The sequence below is a fragment of the Wyeomyia smithii genome, chromosome 2 (assembly GCF_029784165.1).
Source record: "Wyeomyia smithii strain HCP4-BCI-WySm-NY-G18 chromosome 2, ASM2978416v1, whole genome shotgun sequence".
NCBI lineage: Eukaryota > Metazoa > Arthropoda > Insecta > Diptera > Culicidae > Wyeomyia > Wyeomyia smithii.
The window spans coordinates 133,285,340-133,305,648 of NC_073695.1; the positions used below are offsets into that span (position 1 = coordinate 133,285,340).

Consider the following 20,309-nt stretch of genomic DNA (forward strand, 5'->3'; position numbering starts at 1 on the left):
ACCTACATACGAGTACAAGGCAAATTATTGAAAAAATCGAATTTCCCAAGAACGGCCGGCCTAGCGGTAAATTAATTTGCCTTGTACTCGTATGTAGGTCACTTTTTCGACTACTACTCCACTATAAGAAAATTCCCAAAAATGATATTTTCAGGAATGATGACCCACCAGTAGACAAATATTCGCTCATACTCACAATTTTCCGCTAGCTAGGCCGGCCGTTCTTGGGAAGGTCACTTATTCGACTACTACTCCACTATAAGAAAATTCCCAAAAATGATATTTTCAGGAATGGTGACCCACCAGAAGACAAACATTCGGTCATACTCACAATTTTCCGCTAGCTAGGCCGGCCGTTCTTGGGAAATTCGACTTTTTTTCAATAATTTGCCTTGTACTCGTATGTAGGTCACTTATTCGACTACTACTACACTATAAGAAAATTCCCAAAAATGATATTTTCAGGAATGGTGACCCACCAGTAGACAAACATTTGCTCATACTCACAATTTTCCGCTAGGCCGGCCGTTCTTGGGAAATTCATTTTTTTCAACAATTTGCCTTGTACTCGTATGTAGGTCACTTATTCGACTACTACTCCACTATAAGGAAATTCCCAAAAATGATATTTTCAGGAATGGTGACCTACCAGGAGACAAACATTCGCTCATACTCACAATTTTCCGCTAGGCCGGCCGTTCTTGAGAAATTCGATTTTTTTAATAATTTGCCTACTCTACTTGTGACCTACACACTCAATTTGGTGGTCGCTACCAGAAATTTCTTAAATAAATTCTGCAGATGAAAGTGAAATTGTTCTTTTAACATTTTTCTGATGTATTAGAGATCGTTTTCAATTAAAAGAAATTTTGAATTTATTTTCACTACGTAACTTGAAAGCTGACTTGCATGCAAGTCCTTGCGCGATTTGTCCTTGCGCATTTAACCCGGGTGCCTATGCTTCAAAGTTTATGTTTTGTCAGTACGCTTTTGAAGACTACCTGAAAGTTATTTCACATCAGTATAAACCAAGACTACCTGCTTTTTAGCAAGAAGCCGGTGAAATGGAAGTTATTACTAATGAAACTATACAAAATGTCAATAGGGTATTTAAGGGGCACATACAGCGATGCCAACCTTTTTATAAGAAAAACTGGAAGAATTCAAAAATATAAAACTGGATATATAAAGAAGAAATTTGTTTGATTTCCGGTTCAAAATAGTTGTGTAAATAATAATAATATACATATATTGCACCGTATTATTTCATGTAAACAAAAAGGGTGAACGACAATGCATTGCTATTTTTACTGATGGAGATTATAGTCACTAGGTATAAAGTCCGGCGTATTCGAAATTTTGAAGTGGCGACTGGAATTTGATTTAAACCAGAAAACCGAAGCACGTGAATGCACGAAATATTGACAAGACCATACATTTAAGGGAAATGAATTAATAAATAAGGTGACGGATAGAAAACTGAATAAAACTGGAACCGTTTTATAAAAACTGGAGATATTCAACCTTCAGCTGTTTCGCTGGCGTGCCCAAGAAAAACTGGAGATATCCAGGAAAAACTGGAGGGTTGGCAACGCTGGGTATATATATTATTATTAATTTTATTTCTCTTTTTTTTAAGGAGATTTTCAGCCTTCGGCTGATTCATCTCCGAGAATATATGATATATACAATATCATGGGCGCAACTAAGGAAAATTTCTAGGGGGGGCTAGCTTTCATGTATGTAATTTGAAAAAAAAAAACGGAAAAAGGAGTTTTAATATGCTTATTTAATAACGCTTATTATAGGGTCGTAACAGCAGAAAAAAATCACTTCGGGATAGAATCTCCGAAGATGTACTGAATATCTTGAGCACAGCGTCAACGCCAACCTCTTTCAGCAACACTGGCTTGATATTGAGGAGAGCCAGGTTTGGTAAATGGCTGGGCAGTGCTTTTCAACAGCACACCCATACTACCTGGAATAAAATAGACCCCAGTGTGGCTCAAGGCATAATGCCCTATTCCTACCTCCACGTGTTACCGACTGTGATACGAACAATCAAGGGAAAACCGGTGAACCGATGGAAACTTGGTCGTATGCTGACAGGAAAGGGGGAGTTGTTCTCCTTAGAGAGCAGCTTGTCTGAACCCCACAGGCTAGGGGCGGCTCAAACAGCGACTGATCTGGACCGAACGGCTGAACTATGAAATGCGGTGTCTCACCAGCTACACCTATGTCGGCAGCCCCGTCGCGAGACTAGGCATCGCAGCCCTAGTAAGGCAGCATACTAAAATAAACATACTACGAAGAATCAAGAATTCAAAACGAACCGGAACAATAGGCAATGACTCAGCCGACGAAATAAGGACGATGATTAAAAGTTCGGTGTAACAGTAGATCGCTCAACGCCCCGGATGTCGACTGGATTCCGCTGGATCAGCTAGAATCCCGCCATTTCGACATCGTTGCGCTCCAGGAGCTTTGCCTAAAAAGAGAGAAGGTACGGTGGATTTGTGACCGTAAGGCACAGTACCACCAAAGCGGAGGCACAACCAATGAGATTGGTAGCGGTTTTATAGTGCTGTGCAGGATGCAGAGTCGTGTGATTAAGTGGCAGTCAATCAGAGACAGGTTGTGTTTGTTGAGAATAAAAGGCTGGTTCTACAACTACACTATTCCCAATGTGCACTGCCCTCACGAAGGGAGCCCTGATGCAGAAAAAGAAACGTTCTACGCACAGCTGGAGAAACTTTACGATAGCTGCTCGCGTAGAGACATCAAGATCGTCATTGGGGACATGAACGGAAGGAAAGATTTATATAAGCCGGTGATCGGCCCGCACAGCCTGTACACCGTGACGAACGACAACGGCTAGCTATGCACCAACTTCGCAGCTTCCCACGGGCTGGCAGTTCAAAATCCCTTGTTTCCTCGACCAACGTACAGCAAAACAATTGACCACGTTCTTCACAGACATTACATACGTACGCATCAATCACAGTGCTGATCGGACATGACTACTTCAATACAAAAAACTACAAAACCCTGATATAACCGGTAGTCCTCTGCGGAAGTCCTCTCGGTGTTTTCGAACGGAAGGTGCTGTGGACTATCTACGGTGGAGTACAAACGGATGACGGATAACGGCGACAGCGCATGAACCATTAGCTACAGGCGCTGCTTGGAGAGAACCCCATTGCGCACCTGGCGAAAGACAATATGTTGCGGTAGGCCGGTCACGTCGTAAGGATGCCGGACGACAACCCTGTGAAATCACTTCTCTTCAGCAAACCCCACCGGCACCAGAAAGTAAGGGGCGCAGGAACTGGTGAAACACAACCCAAAACCGAGTAAAATGGCGACAACATCTTGATACAGCACGAGTTACTACAGCTCTTGACTGACTGGTAAGATGAGTAAGAGAGCTAGGCTTGAGAAACGATCCTGGGTGCAGAACTAGTTCATAGCCAATGAATGACGACATCTCAATTTGTGTTGATTTTGATTCTCTGATAAGTAGTATGGAATGTATTTATATTGAATACAATCATTCTCTGGAAAAATCTAGGAGGGGCTAAACACTTTCTAGAGGGGGCTGAAGCCCCCTAGCCCCCCCGTAGTTGCGCCCATGTACAATATATAAATTAAGTTATCACCGGGGTGTGATACTTTTTAAAAAATTAACCGAATGATTCGGGAGTCTAAAGTAAACTGAATTATTCAAATTGTTTCTACTTAATTCTACCTGTCTATGGAATTGCCTGATGCTAACTCAGCGATCGCACGGAGGTACGATCGCGCTATTGAACACTAAAAATGATTGATTAGCAAAAATTGTGTCGCTGCTCGGTGCAGTGACGATTCCGGCGGTAACTGCTCCCTCGTTAAGTATTGAACCTCCTGGTTCAACGACTTCCTGATGTAGCAAATTCCTCAACGTCATGTGTGCCTGCGTGGTTGATAATAGTGAACTGCGGGTGGTTCGGTTTGAGCCTTAGGATGGTTGTTTGTTGATATTTGAATCGAAGTCTCTTGGTGCCTCGATTAAAAAAAAACGTAGATTGCCAGGATGATGATTGCCAAAGTTGTGAAAGATAATTTAATTTAATATTGCATTTTGGATGGCTTCTATCTCTTCTTCGATCGGTAATTTTGAAAATAATATTGCATTTTGGATGGCTTCTATCTCTTCTTCGATCAGGTCTAAGTTTACAATGACCTTTATTAGTTCTATTTCTTTGGAGAAATTATAATGGTTAGATGAGTCGACAGATATAAGATCGTTCAGAGTATGGGTCATGTTATTCATTGTTTCTATCAGGTTAACGTTAATTGAGGTTTGTTCATTGTTGTTACTAACTCATTTGTTCACGAAGGTTTGTTGTACGAAGGTGCAATTATGGTTCCAACATAAAATGTGTTTATTATTCCCATATAATGAGTGATGCATTGAAAATTAAAAAACTGTATGAACGAGCATTGAAACTCAGTAATATATCCTTACAATGTTACAAAATTTCATTACACTTTCTAGTGCGTATGCATTACAGACGGTGTTTTAAACAGATACGCAGAGTGAGGTCGAAAACTCCAAGTGAACCGTCAAAACGAGGCTCCAAGTGTGCAAAGTAAACAAACTAATGCGTGTTATTTTTCGTACAGAATGTGTGTTGCAATCAGTATAAATTCTGTGAATCCCGTACAATTATGGTTCCAAAATAAAATGTGTTCGTTATTCTCATATAATGAGTGATGCATTCTAAATTAAATAACTGTATGAACGAGCATTGAAACTCAGTAATATATCCTTACAATGTTCAAAATTTCATTACACTTTCTAGCGCGTATGCATAAGTCATGCGAAAATAAATGTGGTTGCCAGAATTGTTTAAAATAAAATATTAGCAAAGGGTTGCCATTTTTACTACTTTCTCTTTGCGTATCTCTTTATAACACAGTCTCTAGTGATAATCTAACTGCATTTATGAATCATCTGGTCTGCGCCATAAAAAGGAGAGATAATCTAAGAGTGATAATCAGAAAAAAAAAGCTGGTGATAATCAGAACGTGAGGATCAAACCTATTTTCAATTGGAGTCAATCGGTGGTAAGTGTTTTACTTTATTTGATTTATGAATACCGATATAATTGAAGTTGGTTTTGCAGATTTGGTGCAGGAAAGTTAATACTATGGCAATGTGGCAACGATCGGCTAAACAGCAAAATAAATATTGATGTTCTTCCACAATTGGTTACTCGAGCGGTACATTATATGGTGTTGAAAAGTACTTGGTTGAAACCTGTTTAGCCATTTCTAGAATATACTGGAACATACTTTTTTGGCTCACCCGTACAGTGTTGAGTGAATGTTCAAAAAAAATTTGAAAGTTTGAAAAAAAGTTTGATATGACAGAGTTTTTCGAAGATATGATATACGGCAATTCGCCCAATAATGTGTCATTGTTTTACAATGGCGAGCTAAAAATGCAGTGGTAAATGGAAATGAAATATGGTTTGGAAAATGGAAAACAGACATATAAATGTGTAATAGTCAACAAGTCTTAGTGTATAACTCGATGCCAGTAAATACAAAAGCTATGACGGCTATGACTCATCAGTCGGTTTCTTTCTTTGCTTTGAGGTAGTGTATATTTGAAAGAAAATGCGTATAGTTGCTCAACCTAGATTTTAATTAAACAAAACAAAAAAAATAGCAGTTTGCGTCACTGCAATGAGCCAGTTTGTAGACTATGATGTGGTAAATTATTTAAGTGAAGCCACAATTTCGGACCAATCACATGTTTCAGAAACCTTTCTGTGAATTTCTCGGTTGAGCTTAATGAGCAAAATATCCTGCAGTACACTAAGGTCGCTTTTTACGCGGTTCCCTTCACGCCGGTTTTTTACGCGGATTCCGGAATTTACGCGGTTTTTTTTAACGCGGATTCCGGAATTTACGCAGTTTTTTTTAAGCGGATTCCGGAATTTACGCGGTATTTTTTTTTGCGCGGATTTCGGTTTTCCTTCACTCGGAATGCAAAATTAACGATGGTTTTTTTACGCGGATTCCGGAATTTACGCGTTTTCCGGAATTTACGCGGTTTTTGTTACGCGTTTTTTTACGCGAAATCCGGAATTTACGCGGTTTTTTACGCGGATTCCGGAATTTACGCGGCACGTATCCCCCGCGTAAAAAGCGACTTTAGTGTACTTACTGTCCTCAACTAGTTCTATGGGACGTTAGAACCAATGCCAAAGCGCTGAACACGCGTTCAACGGACACCTAATTGGAAGGGGTTGCCATTACAACCATGGCAACTGCGAAAAGCTCTGGGTGGGTCTCACGTCGCTTCAACCAATAATCGAACACATCGAAAGTGTGATTTTGTCTCGGTTCCGCATCGATAGCTTTTAGTTGTTGCTCAAATGAAGATCCATTCGAGTTAACCGACTGCGAAAGAGTGCCCCCTAGAAGATCTAAGAGAAAATCATCGATGTGATTGCTATTACTGTGATCTTTGCCGTTATCACTGGTGCTTGCTGACGGTTTCACCCTTTTATTCGACTCCAGGTGTCTTTGATACAGTCCTATACTGCCGGTACCCGGATAACTGTCCCATAATGAAAAACAACCTGTTGAGGAAACGGCGATTTAATATTTTCCGTGAATTTTCGGATTTCCAGCAATTACATCCAGAACCAATGACGATAACAGTTTCATGGCACCACGAGTTTCTCATTGAGAACAAAAATCACAGGAGGGTTGTGTGCAAAGCTACGACCGCAAGGATAAAGTAGAATACTTTTACGAGAAAACCCGGCTGCTTGTGTGTCAGTCATATTTTAATTTGTTGTTCAATTCAATATCGGATAAGATACCGATCACATCTTAGCGTTATCACTGACAATGCGAATAAAGTGCGCGAAAATAAACAGTGAAAAGCTGATTTAACACTCAAAACTAGACGGCTCATGTGTTGTCAAAATGAGTCGACTTTTCATTGAATGCATTTACTAGTGCCCGCTGTCGCACAGAGACTGCGTTTCACTAAAGTGCCTCACTGCATTAGCTGCTATCGATGCTAAACCCACTGCATTTGCTACGCTATCCGTAGCCATGCTAATGTTTTGGCCGCTATACGCTGCTATTGGTATCCGCTGCCCTGCATCAGCTGGCTCAGCTGCTATCGATGCTGAGATCCGCTGCAACTAGTGCACTATCCATTGCCATGCCACAGCTGTGGCCGCTATCCACCTGGTATCCACTGCACTGCTACTGCTGCTGCTAAGGGAGGACTGCTGTTGTCGCTGTCTAGAACTATTATGGGCGGCTTCGACTGAAACAGGCTCTTATATAGGGATGAAAAACCTATCGATAGTAGTAGGAAATCATCGATGACTATCGATAGCCATAACAGTCGATAATCCCCATCCTTACTCTTATACAGACGAATAACAAATTTAAAATGGCAAGGTCTATGATTCTGTCGACCGTGCTTGGGAAGCAATCATATTAACGACTAATCAGATCAGTCAAATTTCGCGCTTCAACAAGGATTGACCATTCTCAATAATATAGTTGCTTGTCATGATTTGGACTTGATAATTTTTGAATTTTGATTATGCGAAAAATTAATTTTTATGCTGATAATGAAAGCTTTTCGGATGTTGTGCTCATGACTGAGGGAAAAGATAATTCAGTACGTTCTGAGACACGGAGATGAAACCAAATATATATGTTCCAAATTTCTTGAAAGTGTAAATTGATTTAAGAGAAAATATTAACTGTCAATTAGGTTTTTATTCCATCCTGAAAAGGACAATTTGTTGTTTAATTCAATGTTTGATAAGCTGCCGATCACATCTTTGCGTTATTACTGGCAGTGCGAATAAAGTATTCCTTGGGGGAAAATAAACACTGAAAAGCTTTCCAGAACGTTCTTTTCATTGTATGCATTTGCTAGTGTGCCTGATATCGCTCAGAGACAGCATTTTACTGAAATGCCACACTGCATCAGCTGGCCCTGCTTATATTGATGCTGAGACCAACGTAAACCGCTGCGCTATCCCCGTTGCCACAGTAGTGGACGCTTCCGTTGCCATTAGTATCCGCTGCCCTGCATCACCAGGTCCTGCTATCGATGCTGAGACGCGCTCCGCTATCCGTTGCCATACCACAACTGTGGCCGTTATCCGCTGCACTGCTACTGCTGCTGTATCCACTGCTGCTGCTAAGGGAGGACTGCTGTTGGTGCAGTCTAGAATTAGTGATGGGAAATATCGCCCAAAACCGACATCGATAACAATCGATAATTCCGGGGCTTTTATTGATATTATCGATAAGTATCGATAATTTGACAGCCAACGTTTGCGGTAAATTTTTTTTTCAGATGGTGATGAAAAAAACTATTTCAGATGGTGATGAAAAAAAAACTAAGACAGATAATTGAGTTGGATAAATTTCCCGTGGAAGGTAATCATGTTAGCTTCCTCACAAAAAAATATTACGTCCTTGCCTGCAGCCTTCCGGCAGTTAACAGGAACATTCGCCATGGCGGACGAAAACATGCGTGTAGCCGTGTTTTTAAGCTCTTTCTTCTTCTTTTTTAATAATTCCTCCTCCGTTTTCGCGACAAAATTGTTGGAGTAGATCTTGCGCTTCAAGTTTGTCCAGAAATTCTCGATGGGAAGCAGATGGGGGACAATATATCTAGCTAATGGTAGCAGCGGTCATAGCCTCCTACAAGGGAGATGGGGGACATTGGGCGGATTCGCCGACTTCGGTACCACATCGATATTCAGCCACTCCATCTCCTCCAACGATCGCTTCGAGTAGTTGGCCGACGTTGAATCTGGCCAGAACACCGTGTCTTCGCGCTTATGGTATTTCTTGATGAACGATGCAACTTCTGTCAGGCACTTCGTACTATAAATTTCCCCGTTCACGGCCAGCTCGGAGCGAAAGAAGAGCAACTTTGAAATACCTTTCTCACTGATTGTCAGCCAAAGCCGCACCTTCTTGGGGAACTTGGTCTGTGAAATAAACTTTACCTCGGTGCTCACTTCCTTCGTGGGGGAGGTAAAACACGAAGAGCCCTGCTAGTCGTTGCCATCCATGGTGAGATAGGTCTAGTCGTCCAATAACACTGCCGCGTCGCAATTCACCGGGAAAATTGACTTGACCATCTTATTCAACCGCTGTTGCTGCGTCATTGCCTGCAGCTCCGAGACCAGTGGACGGGACTGCCGCTTCCTGCATGTATGTCCATGTTCTCCACACTGTTTTAGAGCATGCACCAACCTCTCGGCCAAGTGCACGCAGCGACTTTTCCTCTCGGTCTTCCTCTTCAGCATCCTTTGAAGCTTCTTGTCGCTCAGGGTCGTTTGCCGTCCGGAACCGGGCTTTCTTTCGATGCTCTGATCGTTGGCCAATAGTGTCAAGATGTTGTAGATGCCAGAACCGGCATACCCTTTCTACGGAATAGTTTCAAGCCGAAGTTCGTTTTGAAGGTTGTATAATCAGGGAAATAATTGAAGCAGGCAAAATTCTGTCAAATTTTAAATGGCCAAAACTTCACGAAAAATGAATCAATTCTGACAAAACAGGTTTCATTTTACTGGAAAACTGTCCTAGTTTCCTAGTATTACTTGAGAACTGGACGTGACCAAGGGTCACTGGAAATGTTTCGGATTTCAGGAGTGTGTGCCAAAGTGTACATTTTTGCAACGCGTAGAACTTTTTCTGACATTCTGTTTCACTTAAGTTTATATGTTGTCAATAAATCAGAATTTATTTCGGGTTCATTTGTAACCAAAGATTGAAAATTCGCCAAGGAATCATCGATGTATAAATTTATTAAGTATGGGTGTTGATTTTGGCGGTTTTTCCCCTGTTGGGTACTAATTTTGTTTTGAGCTTGCAGCACTCTAGCAGAATTCAATCGAACATTGTGGGTGTGTAGGTCTTATTAAACCAAGCAACTTTGCAAACTTGCGTTTTAAAATTTATCTGGATTAATATTTAAAAAGTTCAGCTTATTTTCACGCGGATTTTCTCTAAAAGGTTATTTATGCAGATTTTCAAATTAACGTGGTTTTTTACGCGAATTTTTGAATTAAAGCGGTTTTTCAATCGGATTTCTGAATAAACATGGTTTTTTCACGAGGCATGTATCCCCCGCGTAAGAAAACCTAACTGTATTTGAACTTTTTTTTTATGAAACAATATATTTTAGTAAAAATTATCTGAACTTTCCTTCAAAAATATAAAAAATGAGTTAAAGATCCTACTCTGAAAAAAAATATAATTTTAAAAACAAAAAATGATTTTAGAAAAGATCGGTGATCTCAGATTTTTTCAAATGAAGTATTTTAGATAGACAATTTAGTTGCCTAAAACGTTCTATGCGTTGCAAAAATGTACACCTTGACACACACTCTTGAGTCCGAAACATTTTCAGTGTAGGTTGGTCACACCATGTTCCCAAGTAATACTAATATAAAACTGTTTTCCAGTGAAATGAAACCGGTTATCAAAATTGATCCATTTTTCGTAAAGTTCTGGCCATTTAAAATTCGAGAGAATTTTATTTATCTCAATTATTTTGTCTACCCCCTGTATAAATCAGGATACTTTTTTGGCGCAACAATTTTGTTGATTTGGTTTTTTAGTGGAACTAAGAATTGTTTGTTGGGTAACAGATACTTTAAACTTAAACAGTTCCAAGTTAAACTAAACAATTACCAGAGAATCACCAATAGACTGCCGCTATGCATGTCCATGATATTGTAAGAGTTGGCAAGCCATAGAAAATGCATTTTATTACAATTTCGTATCATTGTTTTTTATGAGATGGTGCAAAAAGTTTGGAAATTTTTTTAAAGTTCTCTAGTACTAAGTTGTATAATTCATCTGTTCGTAGGAAACTAAAAACTATAAACACCTTTTTAGTTACCATTATTTCTCAGAAACTCAGTGACACCCGGGACGAACCTTCACACCACCCGCAACAATGCTAAATCTTGTCGAATAGCAGCACCCAACAAATACCTAGCGGCAAAAGCAACTCCTGGGGTAGGGTAGGAGAGGTCTCCTTCTTTTGGGTCTCCTCCAGTAACCAGCCGCACTGACTTGTGCTCACCCTTATAATATCGATAATTATCGTTAACGTCAAAAAATTAACGATAATATCGATGACCGGCGTTTAGTTTCCCATCACTATCTAGAATTATAATGAGCGGCTTCAGGTTAAACAGGCTCTTATATAGGCCAAACAGCACATTTCAAATGGCAAGGTCTATGATTCTGTCGACCGTGCTTGGGAAGCAATTATATAACGACCAATCAGAGGCCGAAGTTTTCGTTTTGACAAGGCTTGACTATTTTCAATAGTACAATAGTTTGAAAAATAAAATTACAATTATCTGCATTTGGGAAGAATCTTAGAAGATTTTCCAATCTATTACTGCAAGAACGAAGGAAATCCATCGAATACTAACCGATTTATGAAATTGGACATATTTTTCACTTTTTTTCGGTTTTAGATTTTCATTTCACATCCCTATGTAGCCGAACTTCCTGAGAGAAGTATTCTACTTCAAAAACCATGGATGGAATTGATTATACGTTATATAACTTGAAAAAAAAAGACAATATGGGACTAAATATGCGGGTACATTTTTTAGTTATGCTCTTCTGATCGGGTAGGCTGACTAATGTGAAATTGATCATACCTGTACTGCCCCTGTTTACATAGTTGACGTAAGAGCCAAAATGACCAAAATGCACTTTTTCGTTGATTCAGCTTCTTTTCCCTAAGATACATACACGACAAACAAAAAGAAAGCCATTTTGTTCTGAAACTTTTGAGAAATATTGGAAAAACGTTTTGGCGTAACTGCCAATTGGTTGCAAAAACTGGCGTCACTCCATACAAGGGCAATTGTTTATGTTTAGTCGTTTTATTCGACTGTCTAACTACGGTCTGTTTGTCTAAGTTAAGTCATTTAATTCGACAAATATTCCTTGGAAAGGGGTAAAAGGAAAAGTGGGATTGAATATTGAATATTTTCACAAAACACTCAGCCTCAGGAAGGTGTAAAGTCACCGTGTCCTTTCCCCCTACTAGTAGATATTTGCATCAGATGAAATAATTAAAATGTGTGTGTGTATAATACGGTGGGTAAACTTAATCGATTTGTCAGAACGTTTTTAAGGTTCTATTTGGGGCCCCAAACAATCCTGACACTACCGGAAGTGGATTGATCGATAGCTCTCTAGGAAGAAACATGCGCAAAAGTTTTCCTATACTAATTTTCATACAAATTTATGTACATGCATATGTAATGCACCAATCAGAGGCACGAGTAATCGATATCCAGCAGGTTTAGCATTGTCTGGGAGCCTAAATTGAACCAAAGAAAAACTTTGTCCTGGCTCTGTGCTGTCAAGTTTGCATTTTTCCATGTAACGATTATTCACCTAAGCGTAAATGTAAGTCTTTATGCATGTGTTTGTGTGTGTGTGTGTTTGTATGTGTGTTTGTGCGTGTTTGTCTAATTGAAACTGCCGATGGACGATAACTGACGTTTGACCGAAACACGATTGATAAAACTGAATCAACTGCGAGGCAGAGTAGGAAGTAGTCAAGTTTTTACGCCAAGCTATGCGAACAATCTGTGAGAAAAAATACATGTTTATTCGCATAAACTAGCGTAGCGGTTTTTCTGGATCAATTACCACGGGCCGACTCGTTTAATCCATGGGGCCTCTTTTCAAACATCAATCTTCATAAAATTGACAGACTATTTTGTTGAAATTGTATCTCAATATGATGATTTGGGTTAAAATAACAAAAACGCGTTTTTCTCGCAATGATGGTGTTGGTTGTTACGTCAACTATGTAAACAGGGGCAGTGTATGTAAAGCTTTTCATCACTGTTAAACAGTTTCGAATTCAAATAATTCAAGCGCGGATCGAGGTATAATGCCATCTTAAAAGCTTGAGATGTCTTCAACTTTGTAAGACGATCTGTTAGAGCTTTAATCAATGGCTTAGAAAACGGATTGGAAGACATTCTCTGTAATTCGTTTATCGCTATCAGCCACGCTAAGAAGCAATCATTCAGCGGAACGTGGGTTGCTTGCATATTCTTGGTGCAAATAAATAGCGGTTGGAAAGCTTGCACGTAGTGCTCTATGAATTCCCAGTTTTCCGGGGTGAGAGCTATGAGGTAAAGTAAAATATATGAGATTATCACTGTCGCTCCGAAAGCGATATTTTTACAATTTAATAATTTAGTGTCGCTAAGAAGCGAGAGAAAATATAAGATCGCATAGCAACATACCATAAGACACGACCGAGTTGACTAGGAGCATGCTAGATTCGCGCGAGACCTCTAGAATTGAGTGTATGTAGATTGTGTATTTTAAACGTTTTGTTTAGTTAGGTCTTTAGGATAAGCCACTCCCATGTGAGAGGACCAAGGCGCATTAGAAGTTTACTTTCTCTTTCTAACGTTAGGATTTAATAGGAGAATGAACAACATTTGGAATGTGTTCAATGGAAGGACCCGTTAGAGCCAAAAGAAAAATAAATAAATTTTCTCTTTTTTTATTAAGAGGAGGATTTGTTAGTAGCTTAAGTATTTATGATAAATATTAGTAAATAATGAGTATGTGTGTCCAATCACAAATGGTGACTTCTCAACACTGTTAGAAATTTGTAATTTTGATTGTTAGGATTTGTTTGCTTTCGCAATTAGGACTTATCATTCGTAGGGATTTAAACCTACTTGTCAGAAAAGGGGAAGTAAATTTATAACTAACTTAATTGCTAACTTATTGGCTATAAAGAGAGCTTATCGTAGCAATTGAGGATTGCAACGATTTTTGTCGAAAATTGTTAATAATTTTATTTGACATAGTTTCTAATGGTTCAACACCAGTAAGTCTATGTAATTCGAGTGTACCAAACCAAGGAGGACGCTTCAAAATCATTTTCAGAATTTTATTCTGAATCCTTTGGAGCGTTTTCTTCCTTGTTGAACATCAACTTGACCAGATCGGTACAGCATAAAGCATTGCTGGTCTAAAAATTTGTTTGTTAATCAAAAGTTTGTTCTTTAAACAAAGTTTAGAATTCCTGTTAATGAGAGGATATAAACATCTCGTATATTTGATGCACTTGGCTTGTATACTCTCAATGTGCTCTTTGAAAATAAGTTTTTTATCGTGAATTAGTCCCAAGTACTTAACCTTGTCAGACCAACTTATAATCACCCCATTCATCTTGACAACGTAATTATTGTTTGGCTTGAGGAATGGAGCCCTAGTCTTATGAGGAAAAATTATCATTTGAGTTTTAGAAGCATTGGGAGAGATTTTCCACTTTTGCAAGTAGGAAGAAAAAATATCTAAACTTTTCTGCAATCGACTGCATATGACACGAAGGCCTTTTCCTTTTACGGAAATGCTTGTGTCATCGCAGAACAATGACTTTGTGCATCCTGGAGGCAAATCAGGAAGATCTGAAGTGAATATGTTGTACAGGACTGGACCCAAGACTGAACCTTGAGGCACACCTGCTCTGACAGGAAATCTATCAGATTTTGAATTCTGATAGACAACCTAAAGAGTTCGATCAGTAAGATATTTTTTCAAAATTTTGATTAGGAAAATTGGAAAATTAAATGTTTGCAATTTCGCAATCAAACCTTTATGCCAAACACTGTCGAATGCTTTTTCTATGTCTGAAAGAGCAGCTTCAGTGGAATAACCTTCAGAACTGTTAGCTCGTATCATATTAGTAACTCTGAGCAATTGATGAGTAGTAGAATGCCCATGGCGAAATCCAAACTGTTCATCTGCCAAAATTGAATTTTCGTTGATGTGTGACATCATTCTGTTAAGAGTAATTCTCTCAAACAGTTTACTTATTGAAGTAAGCAAACTGATTGGTCGATAACTTGAACCTTCAGCTGGATTCTTATCCGGCTTTAAAATTGGAGTAATTTTTGCATTTTTCCATAATTTGGGAAAATATGCAATTTTGAAGCAGCAATTGAAAATTTTCACTAAAAATTCCATTTTGCTCTCAGGAATTGATTAGTTATTAAAGATTCCATCGTCACCAGGCTTTGAAGGTTTCTTAAAAATCTTCGACAGCTTCCAAAAGGGTTTTGAATATGGTTTCAATTTTTCAACTTTAGTCTCAAAATTTTGATTTCTCAGAAGAGTAAATCTACGTTCAATCTCTTTCTGTAAATCTTTATAAATAATTTTAAAAGCTGGGTCACGAGAACGTTGATACTGACGTCTGCGGACATTTTTCAAACGAATTAGAAGTTGAAGATTTTCGTCAATTATTGGTGTATCAAATTTCACTTGAGCCTTTGGAACAGAATAATTCCTGGCATCAATAATTGCGCATTTCAATGCTTCCAAAGCGGAATCAATATTCACTTCACTTTGCAATTCTAGCTCATCATTGAAATTATTTTCAATATGAGTTTTATATCTTTCCCAATTAGCCGTGTGATAGTTGAAAACAGAGCTTATGGGGTTTAAAATTGATTCATGTGATATGGAAAAAGTAATTGGAAGATGGTCAGAATCAAAGTCAGCATGTGTGATCAATTCACTACATACATGACTTTGATCTGTTAGCACCAAATCAATTGTTGATGGATTTCTTACAGAAGAAAAGCATGTAGGACTATTCGGAGACAAAATAAAATAGTATCCTGAAGAACAATCATTGAATAAAATTTTGCCGTTGGAATTACTTTGAGAATTATTCCATGATCGATTTTTAGCGTTAAAATCGCCGATTATAAAAAATTTTGAACGATTCCTGGTGAGTTTTTTTAAATCACCTTTGAAATAATTTTTCTGCTCGCGTGTGCATTGGAATGGTAAATATGATGCGGCAAAAAATAAAATCCCAAGTTCAGTTTGAACTTCAATTTCCAAAGTTTCAATAACTTTCGTCTCAAGACGGGGAAGAGCACGATGTTTGATTCGGCGATGAATAACAATTGCAACTCCACCGCCGAACTACCCTGAATCCTATCATATCTATGAACCACGTAATTGGGATCATATTTTAATTTCATGATAGGTTTCAAAAATGTTTCAGTAATAATTGCAATGTGCACATTATTTACTGTTAAAAAATTAATAAGCTCATTCTCTTTGGCCTTCAATGAGCGAGCATTCCAATTTAATATTTTAATTGTTTTATTTAAAATCATTGCTAAATTTTAAATTAGAAACAATTTTAATTGTAAAATTTGTGCCTATTTGAATGGTTTCAAACATTGATTTTGCCTGCAGCATGGCGTTCATAAGATCGAACATTGCCTGTTGCAAAAAAGAAACGTTACCTGCCGTAATAGGCCCCAGGCAGTTGACATTAGAAAAAATATTTTCGGCAGCAATATTAGCTGGAGTAATAGGTGTACAATTATTTTCTAGCGTGTTTTGCTTACCCATATTAACGGTCATTTTCCAACTACCAACACTAGGCGGTATAATGTTCGAACTACCTGTAACCTGTGCATAAGTTAAACGGGTATGCAAAGGAGTAGGTAAACTATGCGTCACTGGTACGCTTGGATAATTTTGTCAAATATCTTAAAATAACAATATAGTTCACTCTCGAATTTCCCATATATTTCAGTGAAGACAGACAGGGAACACCCCCTCTTGTGGTGAAAAAGGTAACTAAACTCATTGCACAGTGGTACAGTAAGGCAATTTAGGTGGACATGAGCTTTTCCTGGCGATTTTGGTTTGCGGTTTAAAGCCATAGTTTTTGTAAAAAGCTGTTTCTAATACAAAGTCCTCTATTTATGTGCGAATGAGAAATAAAAACAAACTAACTTGGTTTTATTTGCATAAATAATTGTCAACATTCTTTGGCAAACTTGTAGACCAACTAATTCTAAGTAGCTTTGCAAAGAAACTGATCGCGCACGATAGGACCCGTTGTTAAAACCAACAGCAGCAAACGAACACACAAACGGAACGGTGATATAAAATAAAACAATAGCTGCTGTCGGTAGCATGACCAGCCGCCAGCGGCGGTGGCTGCAAGTGAACTGACTAGAATTAGTTTATTGTGTGTTTCTTCTGATCGTCTTGATATACAATAATGAGATTTGATCACCGGCTGGGGAGCTGCGACAAACTGCGTTCTGCCGCAACATAGTCCCCCCCAAAACCGAAGGTTTTCAAATTCGGTTCACAATTAAATATCCATCAGGTTGGCTGAATATTGCGTTAAAGATGATGATTGATTATGGTATATCCCGACCTGACTCCGGATGATCTTTCCACTGAACACTTGCTGGGTTGAGTACATTCTCGGATGCTGTAAGCCTCGATGCCGTAGAGCCATCCTACTACTGCGCTGAATCCGAGACCAGTGAATCCAGGAGCTGAATGTATCATGCTAAGCGGTTACGAATCGCCCACACCGGCATAGCTCCGCTGGGGGAATTATTGCTAAGCGGCTGCGAAATCGCCTGTACCGGCAAAAGCTGAAGTGCCAAGAAATTATATTCGAAGCCAGTTACAAACAATGCCGCACTCTCGTTGAGTCGGCCATTGTTATCGATTTTGCCGGGAACTTCCACAATTCGATTACCGAAATTTCACACGCGTTCTACTAGCGCACAGTTTAAACGCAGGTAATGAAGTCGCGGCTAGTATCAGTGTTCAGGCTGGTATCCTGGTCACGGCACCAAATATGATCGCGCACGATAGGACCCGTTGTTAAAACCAACAGCAGCAAACGAACACACAAACGGAACGGTGATATAAAATAAAACAATAGCTGCTGTCGGTAGCATGACCAGCCGCCAGCGGCGGTGGCTGCGAGTGAACTGACTAGAATTAGTTTATTGTGTGTTTCTTCTGATCGTCTTGATATACAATAATGAGATTTGATCACCGGCTGGGGAGCTGCGACAAACTGCGTTCTGCCGCAACAGAAACTTTTTTGTAGACATTAAATTTGGTTTCCAAAAACAGTCGTTTCGCTCTATTTTTTCAATTCAAATTTAAAAACAAAGTTTTCTTCGGTAACTTTAATAAAAAATACGCCAATTTTGACGAAAAAGCATTGTCGATATATTGTACAGATGAAGAGTTTTCAATATTTCCATTTTAAAAATAGGCCTTTTGATATAATGATGCCTCCGTTTAGGGCAAACAAAAATAATATTTTTTGGTATCATTTGAAAGAACAAATATTGAATAAATATTGTGAAGTTTAGTTGATCTATAACTGTGCCGATGAATGAATACATTTATTTCTGCAAATAAAAAAGTTAGTTTTTTTATTTAGTCGATTTCAGGACCACCCTTATTTTCATTTGCACATAAAAAATAGACTAATATAAGAAACAAGTTCTTAGAAAAAAAATTACTCTAAAACCACAAAATCGCATCGAAAAACTCATGTCCACCTACATTGCCTTACTGTAGTACCACTGTGCATTGTTGTTGAATTTCTGTGAGCGTTTGACCGACACTCTCACACACGAAACTGAATTCACTCAATTTTAGATTTAGTTGACTCAATTTCATACTTTCACAGAAAAAAAACATGTTGCAGATTTCATGCGTATATTGTTCGTATGTAAAACCAGTGTTGCTGATTATCACTTCATTACACTGCAACCGTTGTCTGCAACCAGAAGTACTCAGTTCAGTGGCAACAAAGCATGCACTCATAAATGAAACGAACGCGTTGATTGTCCCGTGCCATGGTGAGTGACTCACGTATGAGAAGTTTTTTTTCTCTTCGCACCATCTTCGCTTCGGACCTGATCAGATCACTAGGGAAGACAGAGGTTTTTTTTCCGCTGTAATCTCATCACTTAGAATAGTCAGATGATTCGCATCATTCACTTCATTTGCATCGTTCGCACGATTTGCATCAGTCATATTCTTCGGGTCTTTTTTTTTGGGTGAACCGAAGCGATTAGCTTTCTCCAGCCAACAGTGCTGCGTAGTTGTAGTTGTGAAAATAGGAAGAGTCTAGCAGTGATGAACTGCCGCGTGTTAAAAACGAAGATGAAGGATGTTGTGGAGGAAAAGGTGCTGGTACAGGGGCAATAGAATATGGGTGCCTTATCGATGCTTTCTGTTAAATTCATTTTATTTGTTTTGTTAAATTCATTTTAAATTTCAGAAACCAATAATCAGTTGACTTCAAGAAACATAAAAATAAAAACATACATTGAAAGAAGGTCATTTTTTCCTTTTCAAACATCTCGAACAATACGTGTGAACATCTAAACTAATTCCTTAAACTATATTCCGCAAAATTTATTTTGTCAAGAATACATCCCTTCTCAGATGTATCGAACACCCTATTCTATAAACAGATAATTCGCTTGCCCACCCTAGGCGGCGACGTTTGCTTGGGTCTTGTACGAATCTATTCTTACCAAAACCAACGGTGTTTTTTTTCCTTTGCAAACGTCATTGGTCTTTCCCGACGCTTCGTTCGCTTCGTTAGATTCGTTCGCTTCAGCTGTTAGTCGAACTTATGGTGAGTAACTTTTTTTCGGGTGACTGAATGTGTTAACTCAGTGAGATACAATAGCAGGAGAAGAAGTAAAGGATAGAATACACCCAAACAGTTCAGTAAGCACTGTTATTCGCACTTGATGATGCGATAGGCTGCAGCTCTAGTACCAAGTCACTAGTGAGCAGCGACGATGATGAATCATGAATGATTGTGATAATCAGCAACTTTGTGTAAAACTAACGCCATTACGGGAGTTAAATATTGATAATATAATATATGTAGCTTATCGAGGCACGGAGAAGAAATATTCAAATAATCAGGTCACGACGTGTAAATGGTAAACTAATCCCAAGTTGCTATATACGTGGTTCCCTGTGTAACTTCACTAGCTCATATCCATCATGGAAAGCAACTACGAAATGTGCGGCCGTCAAGCTCAAGCTCAATAATTAGGCCACGAAGTGTACAATTAAATGAATGTTTCAATTACCTCGTGGAATAGATAAAAGGAGAAACCGCACAATGGTTGTCAATAGTCGTATATGGTTGTTGTGCAACTTTTACCTTAGATAACACTTGAATGTTCCATCAATTTAAAAATTTAGGTATGGATACATATAATGTTGTAATTGGTTTAAAAGCTTTAGTTATATTATATATAAAAGATATTCAACAAAACAAACATAATTAGTGATAACAACTGTTATGCAAAAACTATTATTTAATGTTTAGTTTTCTTCGTTTTGAAAGTATTTTTTTGTTT

At 38.6% G+C, this 20,309-nt stretch overlaps 1 protein-coding gene across 1 annotated transcript; it reads right to left on the reverse strand.

Annotated features, from left to right (window-relative positions):
• Positions 1–5,765: 5,765 nt before the first annotated feature.
• LOC129719908 (uncharacterized) lies at positions 5,766–13,079 on the reverse strand. The gene is given in 4 exon segments (XM_055671322.1): positions 5,766–5,874; positions 6,218–6,560; positions 6,563–6,595; positions 12,911–13,079. Coding segments are annotated over 4 exon segments (654 nt in total).
• Between the last annotated feature and the right edge of the window lie 7,230 nt (positions 13,080–20,309).